The 18,025-nt window shown below is 49.2% G+C and overlaps 1 protein-coding gene across 4 annotated transcripts; it reads right to left on the bottom strand.

Moving 5' to 3' along the window:
* Positions 1-1,627: 1,627 nt before the first annotated feature.
* dusp8a (dual specificity phosphatase 8a) lies at positions 1,628-17,012 on the bottom strand. Of its 4 annotated transcripts, none has more exons than XM_077711197.1 (7): positions 16,682-17,012; positions 13,926-14,305; positions 10,687-10,825; positions 4,466-4,632; positions 3,985-4,144; positions 3,788-3,911; positions 1,628-3,721 (listed from the first exon to the last, which is right to left on the bottom strand). In XM_077711197.1, the coding sequence occupies exons 2-7, from the start codon at positions 14,160-14,162 to the stop codon at positions 2,818-2,820; spliced, it is 1,731 nt and encodes a 576-aa protein (XP_077567323.1). In that variant the 5' UTR covers positions 14,163-14,305; positions 16,682-17,012; the 3' UTR covers positions 1,628-2,817. The 4 variants fall into 4 exon arrangements, with proteins under 4 accessions (XP_077567323.1, XP_077567324.1, XP_077567325.1 ...); XM_077711198.1 differs by lacking the exon at positions 16,682-17,012 and adding an exon at positions 16,330-16,493; XM_077711199.1 differs by lacking the exon at positions 16,682-17,012 and adding an exon at positions 14,751-14,902.
* Between the last annotated feature and the right edge of the window lie 1,013 nt (positions 17,013-18,025).

The raw sequence follows: 18,025 nt of genomic DNA, 5'->3' as shown, positions 1-18,025 counted from the left end.
AATCCCGCGAGAGGCCGCTGTCGTGCCTGAGTAAAAACAAATGTCAACATCGCATGGAGTGTATTCTGTACATTTCGAAGCTAATTAAGCGACAAATGACTGGGTGATTTTAATAGTTTTCACTCAGGTCATGGGTTCATTTAACAATAATTTTACTTGCGTTGCCAATTAACTAATAGACACCAAGGGAAATCCACACCCACACATTCACAACCATATACCTAGATTTTACTTTGAAAATAAATTTAGGTCAGATGATTACTGCCCACGCATGTTCTCAATATTCTAATCAGCCTGGGGCGCTCCATTTTTTTAAGCCAACACTGTAGCTCTCGATCTACCTTCCCTTTTCCAGGTGACTCAAAAAGCAGTCATCGGGTTTGGACGAACGATGGCGCTGTTTAGCTGGCCCAATCCTATTTAATGTTATGAAGCTATAGATTTCCCAGTCAAAATGTATTGTACGGCTCTCGCTGTCAATGGAAACCAATCAGCAAATACCAATTCGATTTTGTCCGTGTGCAATGACCTATGGCCGGGAAGTGGGCTACTGGTATAAAGGGCTGGCAGCCATGGTTCCTCCGAAGAATGAACTCTCTGGTGTGTTTTCATCAGGCTGCAGCCTGCCGGGTCAAAGTTCACGGGGACCTCACCGTAGGCCAGAATTTCTCACGCGGGCACCATTAGCACAACTAGCACCATTAGCACCAAAGTGTGCAGCAGACTTCTATAAATAACGGAGGAGGACAGGCGAGCCTGTTAACAAGCTGCAGAGCCACACCATTGGCTCTTGGGAGGCCACCAATCAGGGCCCGGAGGGGGCTCGGTTTCACCGAGGACGGTCACCCAATTGTGAGGAGTTTCACAAATAGCCGCCAGAGGGCAGCGCGAGCCAAGATGTCACTTGGACCGAGATGCATTAGCCTTCATTTGTTTTCTACGGGATGAAAAGAGAGCAAATGATACTTTTAGAGACCCAGCAAGAAGTGAAAGGAAATAGGAAGTGATCCGGGAATCGTCCCAAATCAACAAGAAATGATCCAAAGTGGCCCAAAATATACAAGAAATGAGCCAGAAATGAGCCTGAATATTCAGCAAGTGGCCAATATTGACAATGCGATGGATTTCAAGCGGAAGGAGAGACTTTGGTTTCGGCACTTGCGTCAAAGCTTCCGCTGAGCGCAGCTCGTTATTTGTTTGTCCTTGCGCTGTCAGCTCCGAAACGGAGCTGGCCTCAGGTGCTTCTTTTAGCCGTGGCCACCCAAGGTCGCTTCCTGAAATCCATCCGCCGCCGCTCGATATCGCTCGCCACCTCACATCTGCCCATTCCGCAACTTTGCGAGCCTAGCTTCAACCTTATTTTGCAAACATTCATTGGTTTTTTTTTCATTAAGAAAATGCAAAAACATGCTAAATAGTCTACTTTTTGTCTTGTTAAGCTAATTCTTCTCTTCTTTTTTTGGAATTCATTGGTCACTTCCCGTTGATTTTGGGGCCTTTCCGGTTCACTTCGTATGGATTGGTCACTTCCTCACACTGTAATGCTTTTTTGGGGAATTGCCAGGTCACATCCTGCGGATTGTTTTGATCCGTCAAACGCGAATGGGTCAAAAAATGAAGACTCAGGAGAGTTTGTATTTTGTCACGTCTGTATTTTGTCTCATTTTCACAAAACATGGAAAGGGGAGGGCCTTGGGGGCGGAGAGAAAAGCCTTTCAATCGAACCTGAGGTAATTTTTTTTTTTTTTAGCATCGAGCGGCCTAGCTAGCAGGATTTTTCCTTTCAAATCTCAGTGTTCTCGCACGCCTTGCTATTTACAACTTGACGGAAATAGCAAATGGGACAGCCTGTATGGGATTTCTTCTATATCATAAATAATTCCGGGAAAGAGGAGCTTTGGGGAGCCGTTCTCGCGCACAAAAGGAATCGCTGGGAAGTGGTAGCGTAGCAGCGCCAAACGTCGCTGGAGGACAACGCACAAATAAATAAGCAAGAGAGGGGATGGCCTCCAAAAACGCCAGCCGGCCCACCCCGAGCTCCCCCTGAGAAGGAAAAGTAAGAAGGGGGAGAAAAAAAAGAAGCCCGTATTGCCGTATTGCTGGCTCCCACCCACGTTCATAAATAGCATACAGCAAATAAGAATCGGGAAATCAATCCACAAAACATTATATTAGATCTCATTACCAGAATGACCAATAAATTAAAAGTCAACATTATGAATGGCTCTACATAGACCGTCCAAAAGCTGCGTCCCGCTGGCCCATCATCTTCAGAGGCAAAAAAAAAAAAAACTGAAAGAGTCCGTCTCTTTCGTTTTTATTCCGCCGAGAAGACATCTTAATTCTTTACTCAAATACTTCAGTGGCGATGCTTCCCCAGTCAGCATACAATTTTCCCATTTTGACTCCCGTGGGACTTCATCTCGGGACGGGAGGCTCTTCACGACTCCGCCGTAAAATTCTTGACCGAGCGGTCGGCGGCCATGTTGGGACAGAAGACTTTGAGCGGGAACGGCGGCCGTTTGCCACCGAAGGCCATCCTTTTTGACCGCCGGGGCGGAAAATGCGTGGTCCATTTTAAAGCAGAGGTTGGATTACCGTTTCAATTGGCCGGAAAAGGACCCGCCCCACGTCCGTCCGTCCCGGAGGCCCAGCGTGAGACATCTAGCCTCACGTCTCACGACCATATATCTACTACCTCGGGGACCCGGGCTCGTAGCGGCGGGCGGGCCCGTGGGTCCGTCCCGTGTCCAAAAGACAGTTACTCCACGGGACGTCCCGGAGGGCGCGGGAGTCCGTCCCCGGCGGCGTCCGGGGTCAGGACACCTCGATGATCTCCAGGCTCCCGGAGAAGCTGGACTGTTTCCCGATCTTGCCCAGTTCTTCCCGGGAGCGCGTTTCGGAGATGCCCTCCTCAAATTCCATCTGGCAGCTGCGCCGTTTGAACTGTTTGTCGTTGGCGCCAAAGTCGCGCTTTTCCCGCCGCGGCTTCTCCCGGGCCGCCGCCGCCGCAGCCGCCTCGTCCCGCAAGCGCGCCGGCGCGTACGCCGGGAACGGACTCCCGCCGTCCGCCTCGGGAGTGCCGGGGGTGCCGGCCCGGGCGCCCTCTCTGCGTTGGGTCCACGCCGCTCCAAGACCCGGGAGCGAGGGAGCCTCCGGAGACGAGCCCGCCGGGTGGCGACGGAAGGGGACAGGCGAGACGCCCTGGCCCTGCTTGCCTTTCCTCCTGGACCTGGAAGGGGCGGGGCGCCGGAGCCCCTCGCTCCCCGGCGACTCGCAGGAGCCGGGACTGTCCGAGACGGGGGACTGCGAGCCGGGGCTGTCCAGTTTGCACAGTTTGGGGAGGTCCTGCGAGTACGCCGGCGCCGTGGCCGCCGCCACTGCGGGGGAGTACGCCGACTTGATGTCCAGCGAGAAGGAGCGCTTGAGGCGGTTGGTGTCCGCCATCCTGTCGGCCGAGAGGCGCAGGCCGTTGAAGCCCCGTCGCAGGGAGGAGGGGGACGGCGCCTGGGGCTCCGGATTCAGATTGGGCGGCTCCGTGGGCGAGCGCTCGCCCTCCCGACGGGCGCCGTTGCGTTCGGCCTCGGCTTCGGCCGGGCCTTCCGGGAGGAGCTGGTCGGACGTCAGCGCTCGCAGAAGTCGCAGGCCTTTCTCAAACTCCAGCAGCTGACCCAGGAAGTTGAAGTTGGGAGATATGGACGGTCTGCGGTCCTTCACGAACCTGACAAAACAACCGTTTCCCCGGGTCAGTTTTAGGTCAGGATGAATTCGACGTAGTCTAACGTACCTGTAGGCGTCGTCGGACGACAGGCCCATGGTCTTCATGATGTAGGCGATGGCGATGGTGGCCGAACGCGAGATCCCGGCCAGGCAGTGCACGATCACCCTGCAGTTGGACACCTTGGCTTTGTCTGAGACGAGGAGGTGGGCTTAATCGACGACGCCAAGGGACGGATGACAAACCGAAGGGGGGCGGCGACTCACCGATGAATTCGTTAGTTTTGTCCAGCCAGGGCAGCAACTTCTCGCAGTAGTTGTCGTTGACGGGGATGCGCATGAAGTGGCTCTCGTTGATGAAGTCCGGCTTGGGACACGTGTTGCTGGCGTTCAGCACAAAGGTGATGCCGTTCTGAAACATCAGGTCCTGCCAAGGAGAAGGAGCCAAAAAGATGGATTTAGAACACCCATTCTCTTTGGTAAGAATCAGGTCATTTAAAGCGTGATCCAGAATCCTTAAAAAGCCTGATTTATGGGTGTATGTTAAAATTCCCTCGCTACGTTTGTCCAAACCGTGCAATATAGAGCGTTGAAATTTTGTACGGTGGCCAGAAAGGGCTGTCGGATCCTAATAGACGATTGAATGTATTCCCGTAACAATTTTTTTTTAATAGCGCAATAATTGTCTTTTGGCTGGGACCGGCAAAGAGAGCTTTTTGAACGAGATGGCTTCTGAGTTTGGACCCACCTTATTGAGGACGTCTTTCTGGGAGCCCAGGTAGAGGTGCGGCAGGATGCGGGTGGGCCCCACGTTGGCCACGGGCAAACAGGGCTGCGATAGGCTGACGGGAAGAGCCGGCGGCGGCTTCCCTTCGCACAGGCCGGGGAAGCAGGACGAGAACGCCGCAAAGCCTCCTGCGCAAAACAAACGTACGTTTCTTCGTTACTCTCCACCACAAGGCTGCAGACAATATGTATGTGACTCTTAAGAAATCATATTTACAATTTGATAAAAAACCTGATGCTTAATGTCAGTGACTTTGGAAACCAATGTCCCTCCGGGACAATAAAAGCCATTTTTGGGTTAGCATGTTTTTCCTCTCAAGTGGTAGGCTATGGGGAAGGGCGCTAACGCTAACTGAGGCGTTAGCGCGGGCGCCCCCCCTCTGACGGCGCCTCTCTCATTCCACGAGCCTGACGCAATGCACCGCTTTAGCTTCTTTTTTTTTTTTCGCGACATGAGCTCATGCAGGAAACGGAGACGCACGTATGCCAAAAGTGGAGCCTCTTAAAGGGCCACACGCCAGCTACGCCAGGCCAAGTGAACAAGAGAGCCTCTTCTTTGCTGGACGAAGTCAGTTTACTCTGCTAATGGAAGAAAATGTTTGAATTGCACCCCACCCCCCCGTTCAAAATGATGTCAAAATGTTCATTTTTAGAAAATGACTTTTTTTTGCAGTTATGCAATGTGGGCAAATGACTTCCCAGAGCCCATCCAAATGAATCAGACGTCTAGCCACATCAATGGCAGTTTTATCATAGACAATATTCTAGTAGAAAATGGTCTAGTATTGGAAAGTTTGGGAAATTTTCTTGACGAAATGTTGACATCTTGAGATGTGACTCCAAGAAAAAAAGTGTGTTTGTGAGGAAGGGGTGGGGGTCTGATTATAACGTCACCGGCCAAGCATTTCCCTTCCGGACGCCAGAAGATGGTTCCAAGTACGGCAGGCGGCGGGCGTCAAGGCGCAACCGCGTGAGCCCCCTTTGGCGAGCCGGAGGAGCGCGCCCGGCTAAAAATAGAGTCCCATCCACTTTTTCAAAAAGGTTTTTTTTTTGGACAAAGCACCACGACATAATAACCCCCGACATTTCTGGCCAAAAATATAAACAATCCACCAATATTAAATGAAAAATATTCCCAGTGATACCTAGCTTTGATCCAATTTGGTATTTCCATGTCAAGCGTACACATTTGTGTCCAATAAAGAGACATTTTGAACTTGTGGAAAGCAGCCATGTGACTAACGTCGAAGGAAATAAGCCAGCAAGCAAAAGTGGAGCGAATCGTCTCGTCTTGGATTTGGTTTGTTGGAAAAAGGCGGCGGCGGATTGGGTTATTGGAGGGCACCGTGTGGCATGGTTTCTCCTCCAGGCGGCCTTCCTTTCCTTTTTTTCCTTTCCATTTTCCTCGCTTATGCAAGAGCTTAATGACACCCCCCCACACAGACACACTTTCTCTTCTTCCCTTTTAGCCAACTCTCTCTCTCTCTCTCCTTGGCGGCTTTCCCTGGTTTCTAAGCGGTGAACTCCAGGCCAATTCAAATGTTCCAATTTTGACAACGGGTAGCAGATGTGCGGGCTCGACCTCGGCGCGCCGTTTTTGGACCAAGATGCACGTTGTAAGCAAAGCGACCAGGGCCCGCCGCCGCTGCCGCCGCCCCCCACAGACCATGAAAATATCCTTCATTTGGGCTCATATGGCATGGCCAAGCACCCCCTTCCCCCCCTCCGGAGTTCACACGAGGGTAGACGTGACGCCATTGGGCCAGCTGTCCCCTCTGGGGAACATTAGCACGGCGAGCCACCCCCACCCGCCGCGCCGCACGCATGACATCAGCGCTGGCGTCCCACTCGGCCGCACGGAGGGCAACGGCGGGCCGGCAGAAAGGAAAGGCGGGTCGCTGTCACAACACAAAAGAGATTGACAGCGCCCAGATGAGGTGGGGGGAGGGGGAGGAGAGGGGGAGGATGGTGATGTCATCCTTACTTTAACCCTTTGCCTGCAAAAATTAAATGGACAAATAGAGGAGAAATCAGATTGAAAATTCATGCCAAATTAAGCTTTGGGACAAATAGAAATAGAATAGAAAAAAAGTACAGACGATAAAGATCCCAATTAAATGCAAGCACAATACTACATCATAAATGAAAAAAAACAAGAAAATCCAGTCCTTCCTTCCTCCAGGTTTTTTAACCGTCAATGGTGGATGACTCCTCCCGCTTGATGTGCAACGGACATCCATGCGTGTCAATGGCGGGCCACAAATTAATACTTATTCAATAAACAACAACTGGATTCTTTTACTTTTTTTTGAAAATGTGAAAAAAAATCAATGACTAAAACACTCAAATTTAAGGCCAAAAATGATTGTGCTAAATCCATTCAATTATTATTGAATAATTGGAGCTAACATTGGGTGCACATATTGATATAATACAAGAGAATATATACATATAATATTCCCATTTTATATTAATATTGTGGCCAGCAATGCCCTTAGAAGTCAAGTGGCTGATCCTCACAAGGGTGCCTCAACATATACAAATAAAAAAATAGATCAATTGAGTGCTACTGCAGGCTGAAGACTCACCCTTTATTGGCTAACTAGGAACCTACAGGCAACACCGGCACCAATAAGTTCATGTCACGCATGACTTTAAACAAAAATAAAAAACTGGCAAATGTGGCAACTAAAATATCTCCATGGATGTCATTGGGTGAGCACATTTATGATCTGCATGAACTGACGCGCTACCCTCGACGAGGTCCCCATTTTCCCAACGGACGCTGTTTACTCCCAAGTGGTTCTCCGAGATGGACGGCCCCCCCGGTCTCGGGACGTGGTTACGCACCTCGTAGCTCTCTCCCCTCCTTCATCCTGCGCACCCTCATCTTCAACCTCATGTCGGCGTCCCGCGAATCCGTCCAAAAGCGATCCTGGCCGCCGGCAATCACCACGTCCAACGGCATTCTCCCAAAAAAAATGTCCTTTTTTCCTCTTTAAAGCCAGAGGACGGCAAAACAAAGGGAGACTCCTCCTCTCCCCAAAAAAAGAAGTGGCGCGCGTGGATGAATCTGGAAGAACGGCACGGTCGGGGAAAGGCAGGCGATATCCGTGCGCGACCGCTCTCGCGCGTCTCACTGAGTCGGCGGCGAGGAGGGCCAAAGACTATTGTTTTGCCGCCGGGCTTTCGGCGTCTCCCATTGGGCGGCTGGCGGGAGGGAGGCGTGGCTAACCCGCCTCCCTCCCTCCCTCCCTCGTCTCTCGAGGAGCGAGGTCGGGCGACGGCGCTCGGGGGTGAATGAGCTCAGCGGTCGGGGGCGGGGCCGGGAGACTGGCTCCCTCCCAGAGTTCCGTCATAGCTCACGTCCAAGGCATGTAACCGCATTCCTTCGTCAGGCAAGAAATATGCGAGGCGGCCTCTATTGGGGAAGCTTTGCCGCTCGTCGCAGGTAGCCGAGCGCCGCTCGGCGCTGCGGCACCCCCCAAAACGGACCCTTTTCAACAATGGTGTTGCCAGAGAACAATTGAAAGAGCTGAATGCTTCAAACAGTCACAACATTTGTGCAGAATAGCTCGACTGTCAGCGCGTTCAACTGTCATGAGAAGCATGTGCGTCTATGAAGAGTGAGAGAAAATTGTTCAATGTTGTTCATTTTTTAGGTAGGAAACAGTTGCTTTTTGCTGGGTAAAAAATGTGGCATTTTTTGGGATGAAAATGATTGAGTGTTTGGCCCAAATTGGTGAATGATGGAGAAAACATTGTTCATTTTTGCAGAAATCTTTCTTTTAGGTTAGAAAATGATCTTCCTAAAGGATGGCTTACTCAAAATACAACAGTGAACTTAATCAAACAGATATTGGACAGAGAGCCATGTCCAAGTTGTCGTGGAGGGTAAAAAGACAACGCCTCATGGTGTAATTTGCATGTGACGCTTGGGGCTCTACTATGGAATGACAAAAATGAAGCTTATAAAACGGCCGTGACGCACCAGCGCCAAATGGAAACAGGTTGTGTACCACTTTGACTTGTTAAAAAACCCAAAAAGATCACCTTTCAGCACCAATGACAGCCATCCAAGTCCAATACTTGTGTTCCAGTCCTTACCCCAAAACAAACCAGTTAACGAGTTTAAGACGCGAGTTGGCCGTCGCTCATTTGAGAAGGTGGTGACCTGTGCAAAAAAGCAGACCGTTCTGCAAGGAGATCTGCTTTGACGCTGTGTTTGTGTGCGAGTGTGTGTGCGTGTGTGTGTGTGTTGACGGTGGACGTTGTCAAGGGATCAGTTAGAAGAGTGATGTCATGCCCACATACACAGCTGCCATGCCAAGGGCCTGAGGTAGTTAGTTAGCGGTTAAGCTAGCCAAAGCCAATGACCCCGGCCGGCTCCTTGCTTGACATGGTGTCCAATCCGTGGGGACGGGGAGGGCCCCACAAAAAAAATGCTCCCAAATGGACGGGAAGTGACCTAGTAAGGCCGTAGTAGCAACTGGAAAAGATACAAAAGTGGTCCTAACAAGAGGAGGAGCCGCGAGTACGTGAGACAAACTCAATAGACAACAATGGACGTCTAAATTATCTCAACTGGTTTTGGATCACCGGGCCCTCCTATTGGTCCAAAGGGCAGCCAACAAGTACAACCCAGAAAATCAACAATGACATTGTTTGAAACTCAAGTGTTGCAAGGATGAAGAAGAGGAGGAGGTAAATGAGGAGGATGGGACGAGATCACGTCATGGTGGAAACATTTGGCAATGTGAAGACTTTCAAACACATGCAGATGAAGGGATTTTTTTTCAAGGCAAAAAAAAAAAAATGACATCAAGCACATCACGCAACTTTTGGCTGAAGGAATTGTCGCTTCTTTCGTCCCATTTCCACAATCTGGACATCTGTTTAGTTTTCGTGCAAAACCTGACTTAAAAATCTTTTTGAAATGAATGGTCCTTTTTTTGAATGAATGAATACAGAAAGCATCCATATTCCCTTTTCTTTATCGACCTGAGCTCCGTCACCCTTTTTTTCATTGGCTCGGCTTCCTGACCTTGGCACGACCGGCGCCAGATGTGACCACCGCGGGAGTCTGGGCCTAAAAATAGCGCCCCGTTCTCGCTGTGGTCAAACAGGAGAAGCCAAGGGGGGGGTTATTGGGGGAACCTGGAGGACGAGGTGGCCCACCCTGCCAAATCACGCTCAATTGAATCCTCCGGCGCTAATGGAGAGGAGGGGCCAGAAAAAAGGAGGAGGGGGCTAAAGAAGCTACCTCAAATTCAAGGTGGTAAAATGGCTGGTTTTACCGGAAGTGGACGTCCAATCCAATTTGAATGCTAATGGTGGGAGGGTCGGCAGCGGTGTGAGCGTGCGTAACGCGTCCGAAAGGAGGAGCATTACCTCAGCTCTCAAATAGCTGGCCTTTTCTTGCCTCGCTCTACTTCATATGCGCATATTGAATACGGATTGTGTAGCTCATTGTACTCCGTGTCAAGGGCCGCCGAGAGAGAGAGAGAGAGAGAGAGAGAGATAGAGAGGGCCGGCAATGGCGGCAACGGCGACCATGACCTCACCTCTTCTACTTTGATGCACTAACGGTTGGGGGGCCCCCACCCCCCATTGTGTAACCTGCAACTGAATTGAGCAAGATGGCAACGATGGCTATGACATTCTTCTCTGAAATGTGTCATCCAGAACCCCCCCCCCCAAAAAAAAAACAACCAGCTCGTCCAAACCAATCCAACATGTCACAAAAGAAGGATCTCATCGGGCAATAAAAGTTTGGTCCTTCAATGATCTTTCATGTTGGAAGTCTTTGATTATGTTCTAATTTCAATGGAATTTTGTGTCGTGAGTTAAGATTTTCTACCATAAAATGACATGAGAGAGAGAGAGTAGTTAAAAGTGATCAGGAGGGGTCTGCAAAGTGGTCCTCCAGAACCACCATGGTTGCAGGTTTTTGTTCCTACCCATCTAATGAATCCACTAATAGCACTTTTTAGATACCAGATTGATGGAAAGGTTTTTCTTTTATAGGTTGGAACGAAAAGCCGTACTAAATGAACCCGTCTGTCCGTCAAATACGCGAGCGTCGGCGACGACATGCCCCAAATGGAGTCAGCAACAGTGACCTCCCGAGGCCAAAGGGTGCCATTGCAAAATAAAGACAAAAGTGAGCAGCTTTTTTCCTACCAGTGAGAAGAGAGACTTTGTGGAAGGTTCCCTCCAACTTGCTCATGAGGATGTGCACAAAACCGTCTTTGGCCAGTTGACTGACGTCTTTGGAACTCTGGTCGTAGAGCACCACTTCCTGCTTCTTGCCCAGCTCCACCTGCGCCCCCCCCAAAAAATAATGAAAAATTCAATATTAGAATTTATTTTATTACCTTTCCAAAAATGATATAAATAGATATATTTAACAAAAAAAATGGGATAGATATTACACCAAAACACATGGTGATCATCATTCGCTTATAAAGATCCACATTTATATAAAAAAAAGTAGTTTTATAATCTGATAAAAAGCACGTTTTTTTAATTCTAATATGGGATTCAAAAGCCCCCCCACCCCTGCACAGTCTTAAAATAGCTCTTTGTTTTTCCGCGGTCACGTTTGAAAAGATGAATTGATGCATTATGATGTCGCCTCAACGCAGGAACGAATGAGACGAGCCAGGCCGCGCACGACGCACGCTGTCGCCGCCGCCGTCGTCGGGCAGGCTACTGTCACGTGACCGAGAGGCGGCCTCGAAAAAGGCAGAGAAACAAAAGAAAGAAAAAAAGACCTCTTTGAGCCACCAAAGTGGAACCGGTATAGCAATTGATGATCTCGGAATAACAGAACGCCATTAAACTCGTTTTTTAGCTGCAAATGAAGAGGTGGTGGTTCAAAAGTGACATCTGAATTTGGTGATGGTTTCTTTGAAAACAAGAGTGAGAGATGAGTGGGGGGGAAAATGTGAACTTTGGCACAGTTTGGACACCTTTTCTGTTTGTTTTCTGGCAGCGAATGAGCAAGCAGAGTGAGGATCTCAACTGTGTTTGGCGCAGTAAAAGTGAGTGACGTAAGAAGGTGGCGCCGGCCGCCGCAGAATGCAGCATTACAACACTCTTCTAAGTCTGTGCAAGCGGCAGATCACCCCCCCACCCCCCACCAGCCAATCACACACCACCGCTACTTGCAGCACCCAGTGGCGTCCGCAGTGGCGCAACAACACTGCAGGTAAACAAGGAATGCTTGGTGAATTGGTCCAGGCAGAGCTGCAAAAAAATGGCACCATCTGGATTGATATTTCAACTATTTTAAGACTACCAATCCAACTCCTTATCTTATGTGTGTCAAAGTGGCGGCCCGGGGGCCAAATCTGGCCCGCCGCATCATTTTGTGCGCCCGGGAAAGTCAATCATGTATTTTAGGATCAAATTAAAATTAATATTACAGATGTATATTACATTTCCCGATTTCCCCCCTTTTAAATCAATCAGTCATTTTTTAATCCATTTTTTTAAATTTAAAAATCATTTTGTAAAATCTAAAATATTTTTTTAAAAATCAAATAAACATCGTTTTAGATCGATAAAAAAACTGAATATTCAGGGCTTTTAATGCAATGGCACTTTTGCATTAAGTTTAAATCCGAGCAACAAATAAAACGATGATCCACACACTATTTATTATTATATTATATTTCCCCCATTTTTTTCATACATTGCTATCTATAAAATGGGCCATTGCGTGAGCTTTAATGTATTATCTCTAGCGAAAGACGAGGCGCTAGTCACGTGGCTCGTGTGAAGACTCGGGCGGCACGTGGCGTGCCCCCTCCCCACCAATGATGTCATGGAGTGGCACTGACAGCTGGCGCCCATGCCATGACGATGATGAAGAATGCGCCCCCCCCCCCCCCCCCGGGCCGCTCGGCTTCTATTGTCGGGAGGTCGCAATGAGCTAGCGCTCACTATTTGGGCCAAACTAGAACCTAATTGCTCCGATACGGTGGTCCAAAACGCCGTAGCTAATGGCAACGGCGGTGAACGGCGGTGGACGGCGGTAGACGTCCAATTTCTTGGAACCCACCAAAGCGTCTGGGTTCCAATAAACGTGTTGACAAATGACAGGCCGAGCACTTCCCTGACAAAGAGCCACAATGGCGTCTTTGGCCGCGGGCCGGGGGCCGAGGGTCCCCCTCCGACACTCCCCTCCCCTCCCCCCTCCTTCTCTTGGAGCCCCCGTTAACTGGGCGCGTGCCTGGCCCGCGGCCCGCACAAAGGGATGATGTCACGCTTAGGCCATAACAAAAGCGTGGCCCTCTGGCTAGTTCCAGCTTCATCCAGACCGTCGCTAATCGCCAGCCTTATCCGCTTTACTGGGGGGAGGGTTGTTGTCTCTCATAGCCCTCCCCCTCCCCAAAAAAAGAAATAAATAAAAATCCCAGGGGGAAAATGCTCCTTTAGCTTCCAATTTCCGGGCCACGTCCCATTTCGCTCTGTACAATTTTGTCACCGGCTGTTTAGCGTTAGCGTCGTGGAAAATATCAACAATAAAAATGATCTTTTGATCCAGTCACTGTCAAATTTGGGAATGTTGGCTAAAAAGTCAAATATAGAAAGGGAATATCTATTTTTGAAAGACAATTTGCCTCGAATATCAAAAGACGTATTTGCGTTTGGAACGCAGCGCAATAAATCCATTTGAGACGGAATCCAATAAATGGAGGCGTCACGGAAAATAGCAGGTGTGCCCGCTTGGCCGTGACGCAGGCGACGCCATCCCAGAGAAATCAAAACATTGTCGCACGTGGATTGCGCAACAGAGCAAAAGGAAATGAAAGCCAGCCCAAATTCCCCAAAAAAGCTCTGACATTATCTCCGATGGCGTTCAATGGAAAGAATAGGGAAACAATAGGAGCAATTACGGACGTGACGACGCCCGGTGAAGCCACTTCGCTTGGCGTCGGGTCACGGAATACGGCGGCACCCACGTAAGTGAGACGCCATGGCGGCGGGCCTGCTGGGCTTTGGGTTTCTTCTCGCAGACTTCATTGAGTTTCACGCCGTGACTAAAAATACGAGCCGTGTGGAAAAAAAGCGTCATTACGCTGACGGCACACAAAAAAAAAAAAAAAAAACGGGTGTCCAATTTTGGGCGCACTCAAAAATATTTGTTTACATGTAGGCTTAAATTTGAGGCAAAATTGGGTTATGAAATTTGTTAGATATTTTTCGGATTTCTTTAGACCACGGGTGTCAAAGTGGCGGCCCGGGGGCCAAATGTGGCCCGCCGCATTATTTTGTGCGGCCCAAGAAAGTCAATCATGAGTGATTTTCTGATTTAGGATCAAATTCAAATAAAGAGTATAGATATATTTTAAATTTCCAGATTTTCCCCCTCTTAGGTGCAGCTTTGGTTTGGTTTAGATTGTTTTGCTGACCTTGATTTTGCAGTTGGGTTGCAGCAGCTCGGTGACGGCCATCTTGTCCTGCTGCAGCCGGCGCTTGAGCAGCTTGGAGCAGCAAACGTTGAGCGCCCCCTGCACGTGCCAGGCGTTGTACTCGGAAAAGGTCCTGCTGTCGATCAGCAACAGGCGAGCGCTCCCCCTCTGGATCAGGCCGGCCAGGCGCTTGATGTCCATGCCGCCTCGCTTGCCGGGGACCTTCTCCCCCGCCATTGGGCCGGCTCGGTCGGGGTGGGGGGGGGTCGGAGAGCTGGCTTCGGGGTCGGGGGGGTCAGAATGCAAGAGGCGGAGCGAGAGGAGGCGGGGTCAGAGGACGGAGGGCACCCCGGAGCGAGGTGACGACGCATTCATGGCACCTGAGGAAGGAAAACAAAAGGAGTGAGCGTCTTGCCAGGCCGCCATAGACGTCCAGGACACTTTACAAGTCATGGACATTTTCATTGTACTTATATAATGGCATTCCATTCAATGTCAATACGTAAATCTGGCAAAATATCATGTTTGAAATTCAAAAATAGCTCGAACTGTGCAGAACAAAGAGAAGATGACAAGAAAGTCTAAACCAGAATGACATATTAAAATTGTGTTTTCTTGGAAAATAAAGTCAATCCACCCCCTTAAATTGTACCGTTTTCAACATCAATTGGAAATAATAGAGAGCCACTGTTGGAGTGACTAACTTCACCTCGTGCCAAAGCTGAGAAATGCAACATTTAAGCTTGTTGTGCGGCCCACAATCCAAAGATATTTTCACTAGCCGCCGTTTGAATGAAGGCAAGCGCTAATGCGGAACCAGCTCACCTTCCAAAGATGCCTTTTTAACCTCGCTTCTCCGTCGCTACGGAAACGAGAGCCAAGGATGTGGACGGACGGGCGGACGGACGTGGAAACAAGCAAGGAAAGAAGGAAAGCGGCGGCACGGGCAAGAGGAGAGGCGCCGCGGAGAGATGGAGCGAGACGCGGCAGATTCTGCTGTTGCCACGGAGACAGGCGGAAGAGGAGGAATGGGGGTTGGGGAAGAGGGGGGGGGGGATTTCCGACAGTTTAGTTTTGGACGAGCCATCTCGTAATTTTTGGACGCGGCGTAAAAGCGCCAAGGCATGGTTCTGCCCGGAGGACAAAGAGCACAACCCGAAGAACCGGTTTAACGTGCCCCGGCAATGGCTTTCTGATGCCAAATAACTGGAAGTGCCAGATTCAATGGCTGGCACCTACCTACGCACGCAGAAACCACTAAACACCTTTTGCCACTTTGCTTTCATGCCTTTAGAGTTTGGAAATAAAGCAACAACATTCCCATGGACAACAACGTCATCCGCCAGCCGTTAACATCAAAATTCCCAAAAGTTCCTTCACTCAAAAGTAAGAAACAAAAATAATTGAAAAAGTTCAGATATTTCTATTTCCAGAAAACAAAGAGCATCTTTGTCTTTTGACTAAACTGGCCACGGCCAATAATTCTATCTGATAAATCAATGAATTGAAAGCTAACTCAAGTCTTCCATTGACGTCACGTGGCAGCCAATCATTGACACCGGAAACCCCCCTCTATACTCCAAATTCAAGGGTCAAGTCTTAAAATTATCCAGTTCAGTTTGGAGAGAACCTATGGCTCAGGAGCCATGTGTGGCTCTTTGGATAGGTCCATATGGCTCTCCGCTAAAGTATAGGAAGCGCTGTTGAGAGAGCTCCGTCCCAAATGCATCAATAGGAGCGTTACGGGAGCAGTGTGTCGCCCAAACTACCTCCAGCGCGGCTTTAAACATTTTTATTTTCATTCGATTCTTCTGCATGCATGCTCACATTAATTAGCAACAGCACGACAATGTTGTCAAAAGATCTCAGAGAGCGTTTGTACTTTAAAAGTGGTGACATCACTGCAAATAGCACACATTTTAGTGTATTTTGACTTTGAAATTTGGAGTATGGCTCTCAATGAATAACATTTGAAAATAGCAATTGTTTATGACTCTCTCCATCAAAAAGATTCCTGACCCCTGCTGAATAAAGGATAGGTTTTTTGTTTTGTTTTGTTTTGGTCGTTCTCGAACAGTGACGGTGGAGGCTGGCTGGCCGGCCTGCCGGCCGCCATCGTTCGCTGCCAGTCCAAATGCGACAGATGCCCGTTTGACACTTTATATCAAAGATGGAGGACAAACGGCCATTGTTCTCAATCGACCTTGACAACATTGGCCAAAGGACGAATGCATTCAGTCTCTCGGATTCGCTCTTTTGTTGGCCTCCTTGCAGACGGAGATGGGACCTGTCGTGTCTTTTGGGACGGCGCGCGTGTACGTGAGGGCGTGCGTGCGAGCGTGCAGGAAAAAAACCGACGCGGTCGCTTGAAAGCAAAAGCGGCATTGAAGAATGCCCTTCTTACCTTGCAACGGGGGGCGATTAATCGACCAGTTCCCACTCGGTATGAAACGAGAACATCATTTTCAGCGCGTTTTCTTGCCATCGAAGAAGACACACAGACGCACGACAGCACGCACGCACGCGCGCGCCTGACAGTGGGGGAGGGAGGGGCACCCGGAGGAGGGGAATGAAGAGGAGGGAGGGGAGGGGAGAGGAGGGGCGCTAATATCACTGAGCTAACCATGCTAACGGCACTTAGCACTGCTAGCGAGCCATGCGCGCGAAAAAGAAAAAACAAAGAGGGGACACGCGTGCTAGCGACATATTTTCAAGTGAAACAGCGCCAGGCCATGCGTCAAGTTAAGCTATCTTACCTGGGGCTCGCGTGCTGGTCCTGCAGTCCCGGAAGGGCCTCCGCGCGAGGGGGGAGAACGGCCGCTCGCGTCCCCGGGCACGGCGCAGCTGACACGGCATGACAGCGCCAGCAGCCAGCGCTTCCCTTGTCTTGCTTCAAAACAACCACAAAAAGGTCGACTCGGGTGGTTGAACTCCGTGTTAAGACGTCCGTGGCTCGGTTCCGGGGGGTGTTGGGGAGGCTGGGGGGGGGTTACCAGAGCTACATTGGAGTACTTTCGCAAAAACTAACGCGATGAGGTCATGTTTTAGTCGTCGGGCAGGAAAAAAATAGGAAAATATCAGGTTGACGTCACCGTTAGCCAATCAGCGCGCGGGGCTTGAGGGCTGAGTGACGTCAGCCTAAGGATTAAAGGGCCTGCCCGACTTTTCTTTTTCTTAAAGAGACAAAGGCTTCGAAAAAATGACGCTGTGGAAGAACGTTGTTGATACAACAATGACTTGACTTTATGATTATTTTATAAAATTTCTTTCCCTTTGAAAATGTGCATTATTGACGATAGCCTTAATTTGGTTGCCATTGATGGGGCAAGAGTTCCACCATTTTGAATGAATCAACAATCTGTTCAAGTGACATCTAATGGGCGAAGCCATTTTGTGATGTCAGTTACGCACTTCCTATTAGTACATGCTTTAGGTCACTCGCTTGTGACCTTACTAAACAGACCTGGGCAATCCGGACCTCGAGGGCCACTGTGGGTGCAGATTTTTTTTCCAACCAATCAAACACAACAAGAAGCACCTGACACCAATCGACTGATTGCATATCTAACTGCATGCCACATTGGTGGAAAGGTTTCCTCGTATAAGTTGGAAGTGAGACGTAAATTCACAGCCCTCCCACTTGAAAAGAATGACATGCCATGAGTTAATTGTGGGGCTTTTCCCTTGTACTTACGCATGACTTCCGATGCATTTTGGGACATTCCAAGGTTGCTTCCTCACCATCTTGGTGCATTTCCTGTTCACATTAGGGATTTTCTTCATGCTTCCACACCTTTTGGGACATTTTAGGGGAACTTCCTCTAGTACATTTTAGAAAAATTCCCTGTTTACTTTAGGGGATTTTTGGGTCGCCTTTTGTTGACTTACTGTAGGTTAAAAAGCAGCCGGTAGAGGACAGCCTTTAGCACATGGGGGCTTGCCCAAAGTCAGCTGGAACCCCAGCCACCCTTTTTGTTTAATCAATAAATTATATTTTTTGTCATATTTGTGATAAAATTAACCCTACCGTAATTTTTATGCAGACACGTGAAATTATTTGCAATCTAAACTATACACGAGGTCATATGTATGTACTGTGG

The sequence above is a fragment of the Stigmatopora nigra genome, unplaced genomic scaffold (assembly GCF_051989575.1).
Source record: "Stigmatopora nigra isolate UIUO_SnigA unplaced genomic scaffold, RoL_Snig_1.1 HiC_scaffold_25, whole genome shotgun sequence".
In the NCBI taxonomy this organism is placed as follows: Eukaryota; Metazoa; Chordata; class Actinopteri; order Syngnathiformes; family Syngnathidae; genus Stigmatopora; species Stigmatopora nigra.
The sequence above is the reverse complement of the archived record's forward strand: the minus strand, read 5'-3'. Positions and strand labels throughout refer to the sequence as shown.